Source organism: Mustela nivalis, assembly GCF_964662115.1.
Source record: "Mustela nivalis genome assembly, chromosome: X".
In the NCBI taxonomy this organism is placed as follows: Eukaryota; Metazoa; Chordata; class Mammalia; order Carnivora; family Mustelidae; genus Mustela; species Mustela nivalis.
The window spans coordinates 39,755,639-39,775,036 of NC_139040.1; the positions used below are offsets into that span (position 1 = coordinate 39,755,639).

The 19,398-nt window shown below is 34.6% G+C and overlaps 1 protein-coding gene across 5 annotated transcripts in view; it reads left to right on the top strand.

Annotated features, from left to right (window-relative positions):
* Nucleotides 1-18,066, top strand: part of RBM41 (RNA binding motif protein 41) — a 58,322-nt gene extending 40,256 nt beyond the window's left edge. For 4 of the 5 annotated variants that reach the window (XM_082716931.1, XM_082716930.1, XM_082716929.1 and 1 more), the window contains 2 exons: nt 10,229-10,376; nt 12,492-18,066. In XM_082716931.1, coding sequence (XP_082573057.1) covers nt 10,229-10,376; nt 12,492-12,658 — 315 coding nt within the window. In that variant the 3' untranslated portion in view covers nt 12,659-18,066. The remainder of the gene's footprint in view (nt 1-10,228; nt 10,377-12,491) is intronic. The other variant, XM_082716928.1, reaches the window with a different exon arrangement.
* Nucleotides 18,067-19,398: the final 1,332 nt, after the last annotated feature.

A 19,398-nucleotide genomic window follows, 5' to 3' on the forward strand; every position in this document is an offset into this window, starting at 1 on the left:
ATCATACTTTGTTAAATTTATAAACTACTGCTAGGTGAAAGACACTTTAAAGAAAATCAAAAGACAAGCCTAAGAATAGAAAAAAAATTTGTAAAACATGTCTAATAAAGGACTTGTATCCAAAATAATCAAAGACCTCCTAAAACTCAACAGTAGTAAAACAACCCAATTAAAAAATGGCAAAATATAAGAACAGACATCTCAGAAAGGAAGTTATATACATCTCAAATAAGCATATGAAAAGGAGCTCATCATCATGTAATCAGAGAATTACAAAATAAAACAACAGTGAGATGCCGTACACTTATTAGAATGGCTAAAATTCACAATAAAACTGACAATATCAAAGGCTATTGAGGTTGCTGAGCAACAGGAACTCATTCATTGCTTTTGAGAATCCAAAATGGTACAACTTCTTTGAAGTCAGTTTTGTAGTCTTACCAAGTTAAACATTGTTTTGCCATATAATCCAGAAGTTACACTTTTAGTTATTTGCCCAATTTATTTGAAAACTATTATTTATACAAAAACCAGCATGCAAGTGTTTATAATAGTTTTACTCAATTGCCCCAAACTGGAAGTAGTCAGGATGTCCTTCAATAGATGAATGGAGACAATCACCTGTGCTGCATCTATATGGTGGAATATAATTTGTCAATTAAGAGACATGATCTGGCAAACCACAGAAAGACATAGAGGAACTAATGAGTATATTAATAAGTGAAAACCAGTTTGAAAAGACTACATATTATGTAATTCCAATTATATGACATTCCAGAAAACACAAAAACATATAGTAAATGATCGGTGGTTGCCAGGAGTTTAAGGGATTGGGAAAAAAAGAATAGGTGAAGCACAGGGGATTTTTAAGGTAATAAACTTACTCTATATGATAATATAATGGTGGATGCAAGATACACATTTGTCAAAACCCATAAAACAGTACAGTATAAAGAGTGACCCTTAGTGCCCACAAATATTAAAAACCATTTGAGAGGTAGGGGAACCCCAGGAAAGAATACAGACTCTGACAAGGGAATCTATGTTACAAATACGTGAAGCAACTTCAGTGAAGGTATGGGGTGTGAAAGGTACTGACTTAAGCATCTTTGGAAATATGTAGAATCTAGAAGACTAAAAACAGAGCTGCATATAATCACTGTATCCTAGTTAATAAGGTTGCATCTCATGGGGGTACTGGTTAGCAATCCTGATACTGATACATGTGTATTATGAGATGGAGCAATTAAGTAAATGGATGGCAGGTGTTGGGAGCCAGGTTTCTCACTGGTGGAATTTACAGATAAGCAAAGGAAAGAAGCTGGAATGATCCATTCAGTGGTTTAGAGTTAGAGACATCAGTATGAAATCATGTTTAAATTGACATAGATATAGATGGTTACATATAAAATATTTATCGATATGTATATACACACAGGTTAGTATAAATATATGATTTTTTTCTCTGTCAGCTGAGAGGACCTAAATGAAGTGATACTCCAGTAGCAACAAGCACCTTCAGCACCCAAATTGTAGTTTGTAATGCCATTCTCTAATGAAGGAATCAAGGTGGCACCTGGGTGGCTCAGTTGGTTGAGCATCCAACTCTTGGTTTTTGGCTCAGGTCATGATCTCAGGGTCATGAAATGGAGCCTGCTTAGGATTCTCTCTCTTCCGATCCCTCTCCTTCTGCCCCTGCCCTCCTACCCCCTGCTTGCGCGCGCTCTCTCTCTCTCTCTCTCTCTCTCTCTCTCTATATATATATATATATATATATATAAAAGTAACCAGGGTTTCTCAGAGAAATGACTGGCTCTAGAACTGGGGCAGGAAGTATACAAGATGAAACTTGAGCATTTTGTAGTGACAGGAAGTAGGAAAGTGCTGAACATACCAGCATAAAAACATTGTTGGGTATATGTCAAAGAAGCACGGGAGCCAACTGAAAGTTTCTAGTGACCAAAATTGGAACAATTTGTGCAGCAAATTTAGGTAAATTAATACTGGATTATAACCTAAAGTATAGGATAAATAGCTGTTACTCCAGAGTGATAATAAAAATGATTGAGTAAATCAAATAACTGGGGGAGAGAAGGCAAATATCCCTCACAGAAGAATTCTAAATAATTTATATAGATGCTCCATCTCAACCTAGGGGAGCATAACTTTCCACTCCTTAGTTTTGAGCTCTTGAGTGACTTTGAAACCGTACAGTATGGAAAGGCAAGACAAAAGAATAATACTGCAGTGTAGAAACCTAACAAACACTGCCTCAGCCAGGTAATCAAGGCCAGCATCAACACTCATTAATAATGTCGATAGCATGCATGCTTGATATGTGACCAAAACTGCACTTTCCTCTCTGGTCTTCCTTCTCAACCCATAACCCCAATCTAACCGTGAGAAAAACAACAAAAAAAAATCCTAGTAGTGGGCCATCCTACAAAATATCTGACTAGTACTCAAACTGTCAAGATTTTTAAAAACAAGGAAATTCTGAGAAACTACCACAACCAAAGAGGAGCCTAAAAACACAAGAAAACTAAATGTACTCTGGTACCCTGGATGGAATCGTGGAACAGAAAATGGACATTAGGAGAAAACTAAGGAAATCTAAATAAACTATGGACTTCGGTTAATAATAAGGTATCAATATCCATTCATTCATTTTAACAGTGCACCATAGTAATGTAAGATGTTAGTAGTGGAGGAAACTGAGTGTGGAGTTACAGGAACTCTTTGTACTATGTACTGTCAGTTTCTCTGTAAATCTAAAACTGTCCTAAAAATAGTCTCCTTTTTAAACATTAAAACAGATACCTGCAAAAGAGTGCATACAATATAATACTATTTATATACAGTTCAAAACATACAAAATGATACTGTATATTGCAGAAGGAGGCCCGGAAGTTTCATCTTGTATTATCACTTGGAATATGTTTTTCTGTTTCACAGAAATGTTTATCTTGTTTTTGAGCCTAGCTGTATTGTTGTGCGTACCTTGATATATATGAATATATATATGTGTTGTTAATACATACATACATCTATATCCATGTAGATGGATGTGTGTGTGTGTGTATGTGTGTGTGTGTGTGCGTGTGCGTGTGTGTGTGTGTGTTTGGAGCAAAGAAGAGGCTCCCAAGCAAGAAGTGACAAGCCGCCTCGACCAGAAGTCTTCTTCATTTTTTAAAAGTGTTCATATCAAAGGGAACAATCTTAGTATGGATCTTTCCTACTTGGTGAGAAACTTGCAGTATGTTCCACATACTCCTTTCTATAGTTATTTTATTTGATGATGCTTTTACTTTAAGTATTTCATAGCCAAAACTCTAGATCACTTGAATTCACTTAAGCGAATCGTAGGTCAGTTAATCTGTGCCTTTGCCTTTAAGTTAAAAGTATAGTTAAATGCTAAGTATGTAAATACCTAGCTTCTAAAGCCTATGAGGCATAGAGACTCTTGCTTATTATAGTGTTTAATATATTTATTCATATTTCAGTGATTACCTTATTTAAGTGGGCTTTGTTTTCTGGCTCTTTGCTTGTGCTGCTTCTGTCTGAATTCTTCTCAAGTTCCATTTAAGTATAAATTATATAATTTATTCCAGCTAACACATAGAGATTTTTTCCTCCATCTTTTTTTATAGTAATAAAACATGTAAGTTGAGATCTACCCTCATAACAAAATCTTAAGTATACATTAGAGTATTATTAACTGTAGGCACAGTGTTGTATAGGAAATCTCTAGAACTTTTTCATCCTGCATGACTGAACTTTATAAACATTGAACAGCAAGTTCCCATTTCCCCCTCCCCCAGTCCCTGACAACCACTGCTGTTTTTGCTTCAATGAGTTTGACTGCTTTAGGTACCACATACAAGTGAAATCACATAGTATTTGTCCTTCTGTGACTGGCTTATCTCACTTCACATAGTGCACTCAAGATTTACCCATGTTGTAGCATATGACCAGATTTCTTTTTTCTGGCTGAATAATATTCCACTGTATGTGTGTATGCCATATCTTTATCCATTCATCCACGATGGATGTCTCCACCTTTTGGCTATTGTGAACAGTTTGCAATGAATGTATGTATTCAGATATCTCTTTGATATTCTGATTTTAATTCTTTGGATAAGTATCTGGAAGTGGGATTGCTGGATCATGTAGTAGTTCATTTTTACTTTTTTGCAGGACCTTTAAAATGTTCTCCATAGTACCTGTACCATTTTACATTCTGCCAGCAGTGTGCAAGAATTCTGATTTGTCTATATCCTTTTAAACTTATTTCCTACATGTATTTATTGGGAAAATGTTTAGGTCTTGGGTCCATTTTTTAAAAATTGTGTTGTCTTTTTGCTGTTGGGTTCTAAGAGTTCCTTATATATTTTGGATATTAACTTCTAAGTTAATATCCAAACTTAATTCTTAAATATCCAAACTTAATTCTGTTTTTTGGATATTAACTTCTAAACCATAAGATATATGGTTTCTAAATATTTTGTGCCATTCTCACTTTGCTGATTGTTTATTTTGCTGTACACAAGTGTTTCAGTTGATAAAGGTCCCACTTTATTTTTGCTTTTGCTTCCCGTGGTTCTGATGTAATAGTCAAGAAATCATTGCCAAGGCAATGTCATGAAGCTTTTCCCCTGTGTTTTCTTCTGGGAGTTTTAGAGTTTAGGACTTATGTTTAAGACTTTAATACATTTTGAGTTGATTTTTGTGTGTGATATAAATTAAGAGTCCAGTTTTACTCTTTTGCATGTGGATACCAGCTTTTCCCAACACCATTTGTTGAAGGAACTATCTTTTCTCCATTGTATTTCTTGCCCTTCAGTTGACTGTATATGTGTGTTGCCCCTCAGTTGACAATGTATGTGTGGGTTTATTTCTGGGTTTTGTTCTGTTCTAGTGGTCTATATAACTGTCATTATAGTAGTTCTCTGTTTTGATTACTATAGATTGGTAATATGTTTTGAAATTAAGAGGTGTGAAGTCTCCGTTTCGTTATTTTTTCAAGATTTCTTTGGCTATTTGGGGGGTCTCTTGTGGTTCCCCATGAATTTTAGGATTTGTTTTTCTATCCCTAGAAAATACTATTGAGATTTTGATAGGAATGGAATTAAATCTGTAGATCACGTTAGGTAGTGTATAAAATTAAACAGTGTTGTCTTCCATCCCATGAATATGGGACAATTTTGCATTTATTTGTGCCTTTAATTTCTTTGAGCAATGTTTTGTGGTCTTCAGTGTACAAGTCCTTAACTTCCTTCATTGTTTTTTTTTAATTGAAGTATAATTGACCTATAAGAAGCTGTACATTTTTTTTGTTCAGTTGGGTTTTTTAGTATCAATTTTTTAAAAGATTTTGTTTATTTATTTGAGAGAGAGAGACAGAGATAGTAACAGAGGTCATGAGTGGGAAGGAAAAGGAGAAGCAGGCTCCCAACTGAGAACAGAGCCCAGTGTGGGGCTCAATTCTAGGAACCTGGGATCATGACCTGAGCCAAAGGCAGACACTTAACCAACTGGGCCACCCAAGTGCCCCAGCTTTTTATTTACATTCTAGTTAGTTAACATATAGTGAAATGTTGGTTTCAAGAGTAAAATTTAGTGATTCATCACTTACATATGACAGCCAGTAAAGCTGTATATATTTAATGTATGTACCTTGATGAGTTTGAAAATAAGTGCACACCATTAAACCATCACCAAAACAATGCCCTAAACTTAACCATCACCTCTAGAAATTTCTTCCCTCCTTTCTCTTGGATAGCATTTAACTAAGATCTACCCTCTTAATAAATTTTAAGTATCTAGTACAGTATTGAACACTATTTGCAATATGCTGTACAGTAAATGTATAGGACTTCTTCATCTTGCATAAGTGAAACTATATGCTGTGATGAACATCTCCCCAGTTACCCCTTCTCCTAGCCTACTGGAAAATATGATTCTATTCCGCTTTTATGAGTTTGATTATGTTAGATGCCTGATATAAATTCCTATTTAGTATTCTACAGATTCTCATATAGTATTTGTTCTTGTGTTTGGTTTATTTATAGTGTCTTCCAAGATTTGTTTTTTTAAGGCCAAATAATATTCCATTGTATTTATACACATTTTCTTTATCTATTCATCTGTAAGTGGACGTTTAAGTTGTTTCCATATCTTTGCTATGGTAAATAATGCTGCAATGAGCAAAGGAATACACATATTTCTTCCAGACTCCAATTCCAGTTCTTCTGGATATATACCCAGAAGTGGATTGCTCGATTATATTTTAGTTCTATTTTTAATATTTTTAGGAAACTCCATACTGTTTTCCACAGTGGTTATACTCATTTACAGTCCCACTAACAGCATACGAGGTTTAAAATTTCTTCATATCCTCACCAACACTTACTTTTGTTGTTATTGTTGTTAATAGCTATCCTAACAGGTGTGAAGTGATATTTCATTGAGGTTTTGATTTGCATGTTCCTGATGATTAGTGATATTGAGCATCTTATATACCTGTTAGCCATTTGTATGTCTTTTTTGAAGAAATGACTATTCAGGTCTTTCAGGTCTTTTACCCATTTTTAAAATTGGGTTATTTGGGGGTTTGGGGGTGTTATTTTATGTTAGGAGCCCCTTATATATTTTAGATATTAATCCTTTATCAAATATATGATCTGCAAATATGTTTTCCTATTCTGTGTATGGCCTTTCCACTTTGCTGATTTTGTTTGCTCCTAATTTTTGTATGCATCCTACAACTTGACTGAATGTATTAGTTTTACTTGTGTTAAAACAATTGTGGAGTTTTTAGGGTTTTCTACATATAGGATCTTGCCATATACAAACAGAGGTGATTTTAATTCTTCCTTTCCCATTTGGATGCCTTTTATTTCTTTTTTCTTGTCTAACTGCTCTGGCCATGACTTCTAGAACTGAGTTGAATAGAAGTGACAGGAGTGGGCATCCTGGCCTTATTCCTGATCTTAGAGGGAAAGCTTTCCAGTTTTTCACTGTTGAGCATGACATTAGCTGTGGGCCTTTCATATTTGGCCTGTATTGTGTTGAGGTAAATTCCTCTTATTCCTAGTTTCTTAAGCATTTTTATCGTGAAAGAGTGTTGAATTTTGTCAAGTGCTTTGTCCGCATCTGTTAAGATGACCATGTGATTTTTATCTTTTCTTCTGTAATGTGGCATATCACACTGATTTTTTTATGTGGAACCATCCTTGCATCTCAGAGATAATTCACTTGGTCATGGTATGTGATCCTCTTAATGTGCTTTTGAATTCATTTTACTGCTTTTCTGTTGAGAATTTTTGCACCTGTATTCATCAGGGATATTGGCCAGTAGTTTTCTCATAGTGTCATTTTTTCCCTTTTGGTATCAGGGTAATGCTGGCCTCATAAAGTTAGTTTGGGAATGTTCCCTCCTCTTCAGTTTTTTGGAAGAGTTTGAGAAGGGTTGGCAGTAATTCTTCTTTAAATGTTTGGTAGAATTCACCCATGAACCCATCTGGTCCTGGGGTTTTCTTTGCTGGGAGGTGTTTTTTGTTTGTTTTGTTTTGTTTTTTGTTTTCGAAGAGACTCTTTTTTTAAAAAGATTTTATTTATTTGACAGACAGAGTTCACAAGTAGGCAGAGAGGCAGGCAGAGAGAAGAGAAGTGGGCTCCCTGCAGAGCAGAGAGCCTGATGTGGGGCTCAATCCCAGGACCCTGGGACCACGACCTGAGCCAAAGGCAGAGGTTTTAACGCACTGAGCCACCCAGGCGCCCTGCTGAGAGGTTTTTGAGTACTAATTCAGTCTCATTGCTAGTTGTAAATCTCTTTAGGTTTTCTGTTTCTTCATGATTTAGTCTGGGTATGTTGTATGTTTCTAAGAATTTATCCTTCTCTTCTAGGTTACCCAATTCATTGGCATATAGTTGTTGATAGTAGTCTCTTGTAATCCTTTTTAATTCTGTGGCATTAGTTGTAACATCTCATTTATTTCTGATTTTGAATCTTCTTTTTTTTCCTCAGTTATGCTAAAGGCAGTCAATTTTGTTGATCTTTTTTTTAAAAAACAGCATCTTAGTTGTTTTTTTTTTCCTAATCTCTTTTGTTTGTTTTTGCTTTAACCTTTATTTCTTTCCTTCTGCTAATTTTGGGCTTAGTTTGATACTTACTTTAGTTCTTTAAGTTGTGGAGTTGCTTATTTGAGATCTTTTTCTCTTCCCTCCCCTCCCCTCTTCTCTCCTCTCCTCTTTTTGAAGTAGCCTCCAAAGCCCAAGGTGGTGCTTGAACTCAAAACCCTGAGATCAAGAGTTGCATGCCAGCCAGATACCCCTAAGATCTTATTTTTTAATATATGCATTTGTGACTATAAAATTACCTCTTAGTACTGTTCTTGCTGCATTCCATTAATATTGTTACGTTGTGGTTTCATTTTCATTTGTCTAAAGATATTTTCTAATTTCTCTTCTTATTTCTTCTTTGACCCATTGGTTGTTCAAGAGTATGACATATAATTTCCACATATTTGTAAATTTTCTTGTTTTCCTTCTGCTGTTGGAATTGAGGTATTGAAATGTCCTAGTATTAATTGTGTTGCTATCTATTTCTGCTTTCAGTTCTCTCAATGTTTGCTTCATATATTTAGATGTTCTGATGTTGCGTACATATAAATTTATACTTGTTATATGTTCTTGGTGAATTGACCCTTCTGTTATTATATAATAACCATTTTTGTCTCTTGTGACAGTTTTGACTTAAAGTCTATTTTGTCTGATAGAAGTATGGCCACCCTGCTTTCTGTTGGTTATCAATTGTGTGGAATATCTTTCTCTAGCCTTTCATTTTCAGTTTATATGTGGCCTTAAAATATAAAGAGAGTTTCTTGTAGACAGCTATAGTTGGAACTTGTTTTTTTTATTCATTTGGCCACTCTGTGTCTTTGATTAGGGAGTTTAACATACTTACTTGTAATTATTGATAGGGAAGGACTTACTATCCCCATTTATTATTTGTTTTCTGTCCTGTAGCTCATTTGTCCCTCTTTTCCTCTCTTGAAGTCTTCCTTGTGTTTCATTGGTTTTTTAATAGTGATGTGCTTTTTTCCTTTCTTATTTTGAATATCTTACACAGGTATTTTCTTTTGGGTTACAATGGGGCTTCCTTAAAACATCTTATAGTTATAACAATCTATTTTAAGCTGATCAGAACTTAAATTGCATTTGAGGGCTCTTTATTGTTTTCTTGAATGTTCTTTTTTTTAAAAATAGCATCCCATTTCTAACAGAATATTGTCTCATTTCTCTAAGAGTATTATTAATGATTTTTTGAAGTTTTCTTCACCCTGCATGATGTTTTTTTTTTCCCCATTTGCTTTCATTTCAGTTTGTTCTGTTCTCTCTTTGACATTAGAGGCTTTCCTCAGATTCCTGGTAATCTGTGCCCATATTTATGAGTAGGGGGCCAAAAAGCAGATTGGAAGCTCTGAGCACATGAGCAGCCCTTGTTGACTTTTAGCTTCATTTTAAAATTATCTGGCTGGTCTATTTGTTGGAGAAATTCCCAATGCCAAACCAGTATTTTTTTTTAATCTTTTCTCTTGGGGCTCATCATATTTAGTGTGCATTATTTCTCTTAATCCCCTTTTGTTCAGTTAAAGTATTTATACCCTCATCTGTGTCTGGCATTCCCCATATTCAGCAAATGAGCTACCACTATTCACCAGGATTGGGATTGGCCTTTACCTAGTAGCTAATTTTAGGAAAAGTTATTTAAGATCTAGTTGACTTTTAAACAACTTTCAACCTACCTACCTTATCTTAACCTATCCCTGTACATTCATTCCCAGAGGTACATGAAGCTATCTAAACTGTTTGAGGATTCTTAAGTGTGTACTGGGTTGGTTCCTGGCTTTCCCCACCACTGGTTTAAGATTCAGCTTTCTTAGTACACTTATCTAATTATTTTTCAGTTTCCAGAATATTATTGCTATTGCTTCATTTCCTTGTTCTTTCTGATGTGTGTGTGTCTGTGTGTGTGTCTGTGTGTGTGTGTGTGTGTGTGTGTGTGTGTTTAAGTCCCTATAGTTTTAGAGAGTTTTCTGGAGGGAGTGAAATTAGATGCATGTATTCAATCTGCCATCTTTATCTGGAACTAATTCTGACCAAAGTGAAATAGTTGCCTTACCTTCCTCATGTGATATTTCTGTTGATCCTCGGTTTATATTAGGTGTTATACTTGAAGAACCTTAGCCCTCGGGTGACCGAAAGAGATCTTGTCTCACTGTTCGCTCGGTTCCAGGAGAAAAAAGGACCACCAATTCAATTCCGAATGATGACTGGACGAATGAGGGGGCAGGCTTTTATCACCTTTCCCAGTAAGTAGCCTTATCTGGACAATTAATTGTAGCATCAGTTCATTGGAGATTATTTATACCCCCTCTAATTTAAATCTAGCCCTTTGATTTCTCCATAGTATATAAGAAGTATGTGCTTGAAGAAATACATGGGAAGAAGGAAAGAGAAGTAAGGGAAATATGTTTTCAGTGTTCCGCTATCCTCCCTTCTGTGCTTCCTCTCCTCCATTGACAATACATGACTGGCCACTGTATCCCATTGTCCTCAGTTTCCCCTAGTCTTGGCACTTCCTTCTATCAAAATGTACCTTCCCTTTGCTGATGACAGTATTTCTAGTTCAAGTTATAGTACTTATTAATATATTGGTATTCTGGTCAGCATACTTGTACTTGCCTTATGCCCTATTCCTTTGAGACTAAGAGACTATAAGTTAACGTGCAATTCACTAGTAATTCATAATTAACTAGTGAATGATGTTAAATTATTTTAACAATTGTTTCTATCTTAATACATGACTTCAGTATTCTAATTAAAAGAGAATAATGATAGAGGAATTTCATTTTCTATAACAGACCAGACTGTTTATTTTGGTGGAATCTGGGGAGGAGTTACACCTTTTATTATCCCTAAACTATCATTACTTATAAACAGCCCAGTCGTCCATGTATAGGCAAGTGCTTTTACATGTAAGTAGTATCAAAACTCCCCTCCACTTTTTTCATACATTCTTATATTATCTTTCCTATCATGTTGGAAGTTTGTGGATCTTCTATACTAGCGGTTTTCAGTCTTTTCAGGTATGAGGGCCCTTTTTAAACTTAAATATATTTTATTGGTCTCAAGTTAATATGACCCATTAATTGAAAAAATATATAATAAAAGATTTTATAAACTAAGTACTTTTTTTTAATATAATTTTTTATTTTTTATAAACATATATTTTTCTCCCCAGGGGTACAGGTCTGTGAATCACCAGGTTTACATACTTCACAGCACTCACCAAAGCTATAAACTAAGTACTTTAAAGTAAATAGCTTTTTTACTAGTAACAGCAGTTTTACATTTGAAAATTCTCAGTATATACATATGTGGGACATAAATTGGTTTAGTCTAAAGACATTGCTTATTTGCCTGTGATTTCACAGACTCTGGGCAATAATTCCACTTCCAAATTTCCCACATCCAGGCTCTGAGGCCCATAAATTGAAAACCCCTGCTATATACTGTATACTCCCGTACCTCAGGCATCCATGTGGGTGTAAGAATTCTTTTTTTTTAAAGATTTTATTTATTTATTTGACAGAGAGAGAGAGATCACAAGTAGGCAGAGAGGCAGACAGAGAGAGGGGGGGGGAAGCAGGCTCCCTGCTGGGCAGAGAGCCCGATGCAGGGCTCAATCCCAGGGCCCTGAGATCATGACCTTAGCTGAAGGCAGAGCCTTAACTCACTGAGCCACCCAGGCGCCCCAGGGTGTAGAATTCTTTTTTTTTTTTTTTTTGACAGAGATCACAAGTAGTCAGAGAGGCAGACAGAGAGAGAGAGGGAGAGGCAGGCCTCCCACGGAGCAGAGAGCCTGATGCGGGGCTTGATCTCAGGATCCTGAGATCATGACCTGAGCCGAAGGCAGAGGCCCAACCCACTGAGCCACCCAGGTGCCCCTGGGTGTAAGAATTCTTAAACTTATTTATCCTAATGAGGATTCCCACTCTTCCATCAAAAGAAAAAAGTAACAAAATGTTAACATGATAACATCTTTTATTCATGTCATCTATATTGAAAATGATTTCATTATCACAACACCTGTAATCTGTTATCTAAGAGGTTCATATATTATTATTTATAGCTTAGCTTAGCTTTCTTTGGCACACTATGTTCTTATTTCTTTAACCTTATCTTTGAATTAGGAGGCACTTTCATACATCCATTTTAAGTTTTTATTGTCATTATTCTTAGCCATTAGTTTAATCTTGCTGAGTTATACAAATTTGAAAATATAGAAAAGAGAATAAAATTAAATAACTATATAGCCTTATAGCCTGTATTTAACTCTAAGGCAAAACAAAATAAACTAGACTTGGAATAGAATTGAATTATTAAGCCCTATGTAAATTGATATTTTTTTCATTCTCTTTTAGGTAAGGAGATAGCAAGGCAAGCATTATATCTAGTAAATGGATATAAACTACGTGGGAAAATATTGGTGATAGAATTTGGAAAGAACAAAAAGCAACGGTCAGATCTCCAGGCTGCTTCTCTCATATCATCTGCTACAGATAACATGACAGAAATCAGTGGTAGCTAAAAGATATATAGATGGTGAGTCCCAGGAGGTCTTCCTTGCATCAGAATCTTGGATCTAGAATTTGTTTATAGATAGAGTTTGGATTTGAAGAAGAGAAACTGAGGGAGAGAAAAATTAAGATAATCCCTCTCAGTTTCAGGATGAATTGGTAGAAAACACTTTTTATAATCAAAGAGTATATATAGGACAGACATGCCAAGTATGAAGTATAGGATACAAAAAGTATCATTTTCTCAGGATAAATTACAAATGATTATTTCTAAGGATTTTTTTTTAAATCTTTATGATTTACCTGGGGTCTTCAGTATTTGTCTATAAATATAACATTCTTTCCAAGATCTCCTCCTATATGCAGAACCAAAAAACTAATTAAATGTTGAAATACTTATTTACTAGAGCTCCCTATTATCCCTAATTATATCCACCTAGTAAATAAAGGACTAAGACCCCAGGCCTAAACATCAACAAATGCTGTTGAGTGGGAACTATCAGCAGTGACAATATGTATTTTCATAAATCAGTCCACATTTTTAATGAATGCTTCCCCATAAAGTTATCAGTGTCTTCAAAAAGCTATATATTTTTCTAATGAAATCATTTAGATCAAAATATTGATGTTCTCATAGTCATTTAAGCTAGCTACCATTGAGTAATCATTGAATTCAAAGCAATAAACATTGAATGACTATTTAATATATGTTATATATTAGGTATATGAATTTACCATTAGGTATATGAATTTACCCTAAAGGAGGATGGGAAGAAAGCAGTCTCTAGAAGAGAGCCACCCATTCCCAAATCCCTCAGTTGTGTGCTTGTAGTTGCTGGCGAATAGCAAGAAAATATGATACAGAGGATGTAGTACAAACTTTGGAATCAGACCTGTGTTTGAACTTCACAGCCACACTTATCACTTCATGACCTTGGCAAGTCACTTTATCTGAGCCTCAGTTTTCTCATCTATTAAATGAGGATAATAATATTACTTACCTCACCGGGTTATAAGTATTAAGTGAGATGATATTATTTTGGCTGAAGAACAGGAAGAAAAAAAAAATGAAGGTTGAACAGAGAGTAGGACCATTAATCACTCCAACATACTTGTAATGAAAGGACCAGAAAAAGAGAAGAGAAAGAAGCAGAGAAAATATTCCAATAAATAATGGATATAAATGTCCCAAATTTGATGAGAAGCATTACCTATACACATCCAAGAATTTCAACACCCCCCAAGTAGGATAAAGAAGAAGTCCACAGACACATCATAATAAAAATGCTAACAGTCAAAGACGAAGAGAAACTCTTGAAAGTAACAGGAGAAAAATGAATCATTACTTACAAGAGAACACCAATCAGATTAACAGCTAACTTCCCATCAGAAACAATGGAGGTGGCAGTAGAATAACTTATTCAAAGTGCTCAGAGAAACCAACTATCATTATAGAACCCTGTATCCAATAGAGCTGTGTTTTAAAGAATGAAGATAAAATGTAAGTCTTCCCACATATCATAAGCTGTTGTTGCTGGCAGACCTGACTTCACAGGAAATACTAAAGGAAGATCTTCAGGTCGAAAGCATTGACCTCAGATAATAATTTAAATCTACCCATATAGAAAAGTAGCATGGGTAAAGGTAATTACATGAGATAGTCTAAATGCATTTTTCTTCTCTTACTTGATTGAAAAAGTAATTTTGTAAAACAATATGTACATAGTTGCAGTGTTGGGTTTATAACATAAAACTGCAATATATTTGCCAATAACAGGCCATAGGAGGTGGGTGAGGCAAAGCTGTATTGGACTATAGAAATGACTCCAGATGGTAACTCAGATCTACAGGAGCAAGTGAAGAGAAAAAGAAATGGGAATTAAGAAAGTAAATATAAAAAAGCATCAAATATTTATTTGCTCTTCTTTCTTCTCTGAGCTTCTTTAAAAGACATAAAATTGTATCAGTAATAATTATAACAGTATATTGGGTTAATAATGTGTAGAAATAATATGTATAACAATAATAGTACAAAAAAGTGGGGGAAAGAAATAGGTTCATATAGGAATAAGGTGTTTATATCATTGGAGTTAAGTTTCTGTATATCTGAAGTCAATTCAGTTAAGATTTTTATGGTAAACCCTAGAGCAACCACTACGAAACTACCTGAAAATATGTAGTAAAAATATTATTAAAGAAATTTCAACCTTTCATTAGAAAATATTCAATGCAAAAGGATGAATAGAGGAACAAAGACAAAAAAAAACCCAGAGACACATAGGAAACAAATAGTAAAATGGCAGTCTTAAGTCCACCTATATTAATAGTAACAATAAATATGAATGGATTAAACAATCCAGTCAAAGAGAGTGTTAGACTGGAAAAACAAGGAAGATTTACCTCTAGGCTATTTGTTGAAGTCACACTTCATATTCAGAGATACAAACGAGGCACCTGGGTGGCTCAGCTGTTAAGTGTCTGCCTTTGGCTCAGGTCATGATCCCAGGGTTTTGGCATTGAGCCCCACATCAGGCTCCCTGCTCAGCGGGAAGCCTGCTTCTCCCTCTCCCATTCCCCCTACCGGTGTTCCCCCTCTTGCTATCTCTTTCTCTGTCAAATAAATAAATAAATAAAATCTTTAAAAAAAAGATAAAAACAGATTGAAGGTAAAAGGATAGAAAGAAGTATCAGATGGCAACTGTAAGCAAGCTGGAGCAGCTGTACTAATATGTAATAGGCTTTAAAACAAAAAATGTCATTAGATGTAAAGAGTGACATCTTACAATGATAAGAGAGTCAGCCCATCAGAAAGAGCAAAATTACATATGCAGTAGCAACAGAGTGCCAAAATACACGAGTCAAAAGCTGATTTAAATGAAGGGAGAAATCCACAAGTCTACCATAAGAGTTGGGGTATTCAGTATCCCATTTTCAATAATAGAACAATTAGATAATAAGGAAATAGAAGACCTGAACAGTACCATAATGAGCTAGACCTTAAAGTGATCTGTAAAACACTATACCCAACATGAACAGAGTGCACATTCTTCTCAAGGGCATATGAAATACCTCTAGAATAGATCATATCATAGACCATAAAACAAACCTCAGTAAATTTAATTTAATGCAAAGTATGTTTCTGACTCCATGGAATGGAATTAGAAATCAATAACAGAAAGTTGAGAAACTCAGAAACATGAATTGGACATACTTTTAAATGACCAATGGGTCAAATAAAAAAATCACAAGGAAAATTGGGAAATCCTTTGAGATGAATGAAAATGAAGACATGACATACCAAACATGGGATGCAACTAAAGTAATGCTTGGGGAAAAATTTATAAATACTAATACTAATGCCTATATTTAATAAAAAGAATAATCACATATCGATAATCTCATTTTATGCCTAAGACACTGGGAAAAGAGCAGACTAAATTTAGAGTAAGCAGAAGGAAGAAAATTTTTAAAAAGATCAGATAAATAAATGACAGAGAATACAAAAACAGTAGAGAATGTCAATGGAACTAATAGTTGGTTCTATAAAAGAAGATTAACAAAAGTGACAAACATTTTGTTAGATTAACCAGGGAGAAAAGAAGACTGAAATTACTGGAATCAGAAGTGAAGGAGGGAACGTTACTACCAACCTTCTAGAAATAAAAAATATTATGAAGGGACCCTATGAACAAGTATATAATAATAAATAACTTAGATGAAATGGAAAATTTCCTCGAAACACAAAACTACTGGAACCAATAGAAAATAAATTAATTTATTAATTTAAAAATGTATATGTATATGTATAGCAAAGAGATTTATTAATAACTCTTAAAAATACCCACAAGAAAAAACCTAGGCTCAAATGGCTTCTCAGATAAATTCTAGCAAACATTAAAAAAGAATTAGTACAAATTCTTTGCATTCTCTTCCAAAAAAGTGTTCATATTCTAATTTATGCTACAAACATAAAGAACCCTGAAAGCATGCTAAATGAAAGAAGCCAGTCACAAAAGACTATATGGGATTCCATTTATATGAAGTGACTAGAATTGGTAAATATGTAAAGACAGAGAGTGGATTAGTGGTTGCTCAGGGCTGGTGGTGATAGCTGAATTGTATGAGGCTTCTTTAGAGGTTGATTAAAATGTTCTGAAATTGATTGTAGTGAAAATTGTACAACTCTATGAATATATTATAAATAATGAATTGTATACATTAAATAGGTGATTTTTTAATGAATTATATCTCAAAGTCACGAAAAAAAGGAATTGGATAAAACCCAACTGTCCATCAATAGGAAAATGAATAAATAAATCATGACACATTCATTTAGTGGAATACTATGCATCCATTAAAATAATGGGATATATCTGTGAATACATTCTGATCTGTATGATATGCAGAATTTTGTATTAATTTAAAAAGCAAGAAATGGTATAATGTGAATGAAGTTTATAAACAAAAGCATTTGTATATGTACGATACATGTGTATATAGGTATTTCTGAATAAATGTAGGAAAAGCGGGGAAATATACATACCAAATTGTAAACCTTTTAGAAGTGAGATTAGATAGACTGAAAGGGGACTTTTTGCTTTATAAAATTTTTAAAGTGGTATGATTTGGGGCAATTTTTACTTTTTTTCAGGTTTTTTTTAATTAAAAATTTTTTTTTTACTACTCTACAAATGACTTGGCTTCCAGAATACTTGTCAGGCCTGCTCTGAGGATATCATCTAACTATACTCAGGACAAACTCCTATTCCTTTGATACAGTGCTCCCTTAGGATTAACTCTTCAATTTTAAATACAGTGTAAAAGGAAGAAGTTAAGTTATCCTGATACAACCTCTTGCACATGTTACCCAGGGACATACTTCTAAGCTGGACTTTTCAGAACAAACTTAGTTCTGTTGAGTGGAATATCTCGCCTCCGCCCTTTGCTAGACCTGCAGATCACTAACAATAGAGGAAAATAACAATGGAGGATGTCCCTCAACTGGTGCATAAACAAACTGTGGTATATCCATAAAACAGCATCCTACTCAGCAATAAAAACTATGATGAACTGTGATACATACAACAACTTGGATGAATCTCAAATACATTTTGCTAAGTAAAAGAAGCCAAACTCAAAAGGCTACTTGCAGTTTGATTCCATTTATATGATATTCTGGAAAAGGCAAAACTATAGGAACAGAGAACAAATCAGTGGATGTCAGGGGTTAAAAATGGCAGACTGATTACAAAATGGTAGCACAGGGAATTTGCTTTAATAATGGAAAGTTTCTGTATCTTGATTATAGTTACTTAAGTGTATGCATTTGTCAAAACTAGAATTATATGCCAGAAAGGATGAATTTTACTATATGTGAATTTTTAAATAAATGTAATTTTTAATTGAGAGAAGTCATAAAGTATTGTTCCTATTCTGTGGTCTTTTGATTACATGGAAGACTTAAAGCCACTTAGCTACTATTCCTTATTTTTTGCACACAGGTCAACAGAAATCATCAGTTAAAAAATCTGCATATAGCAAAAAAAAAAAAAGATCTGCATATATATATACACACACAAACCCACCATAAAAAGATCAAAAGACAAACTAGAAAATAATTTGCCATGCACAAGGAGATAATTTCCTTAATATGCAATATATATAATTTTCTTAAAATACAAAAGTCAATGCAAGAAAAATGTGGGTAAAAAAGTTTATAGAAACAAATATAAATGACTAATTAAAAATATTCAGAATAGTAATCAAAATTAGAACAATGAACTCTCTTTTTTTAAAAAAACATTAGATTTATAGGAAAGTTAGAAAAATAGCAAGAGTTACCATATATCCTTCACTCAGCCTCTCTTAATTTTTTTAAAGATTTTATTTATTTGTTTGACAAAGTAGGCAGGGAGGCAAGCAGAGAGAGAGGGAGATGCAGGCTCCCTGAGGAGCAGAGAGTCCCATGCGGGGCTCGATTCCAGGACCCTGAGACCATGACCTGAGCCGAAGGCAGAGGCTTAACCCACTGAGCCACCCAGGCGCCCCTCAGCCTCTCTTAATATTAACACCTTATATAACCACAGTATAATTATCAAAAAGCAGGAAAATAATATCACTACAGTACTATTAACTAATTTACAGACCTTATTTGATTTTTACTACTTGTTCTACTAACGTCTTTTAATGATCCAGGTTCAACTCCAGTATCCCACATTGCATTTATTATTTATTGCATTTATTTTGTAGAATGTCCCTAATTAGGGTTTGTCTGATGATTGCCTGTGATCAGAGTGAGGTTATGTGTTTTTGTTAAGAATACCAGAGAAGTGATGTGCCCCCCTTTTATTAATAGTTTCAAAGGTGGAATTTAGTGATTCCTCAGTTGCATAGAACACCCAGTTGTCGTTACATCAACTGCCCTCCTTAATGCCCATCACCCATTACCTCATCCCCCAACCCACCTCCCCTCCAGCAAACTTCAGTTTGTTTCCTAGAGTTCAGCATCTCTTATGGTTTGCCTTCCTCTCAACCTCTCCATTTTCATCTTACTTTATTTTTCCTTCCCTTCCGCTATGTTCATCCATTTTGTTTCTTCATTTCCACATATGAGTGAGATCATATGGTATTTGTCTTTCACTGACTGACTTCACTTACCATAATACCCTCTAGTTCCATCCATGTCATTGCAAATGGCAAGATTTCTCTCTTGGATAGCTGAATAATACTACATTTATACCACTTCATCCAT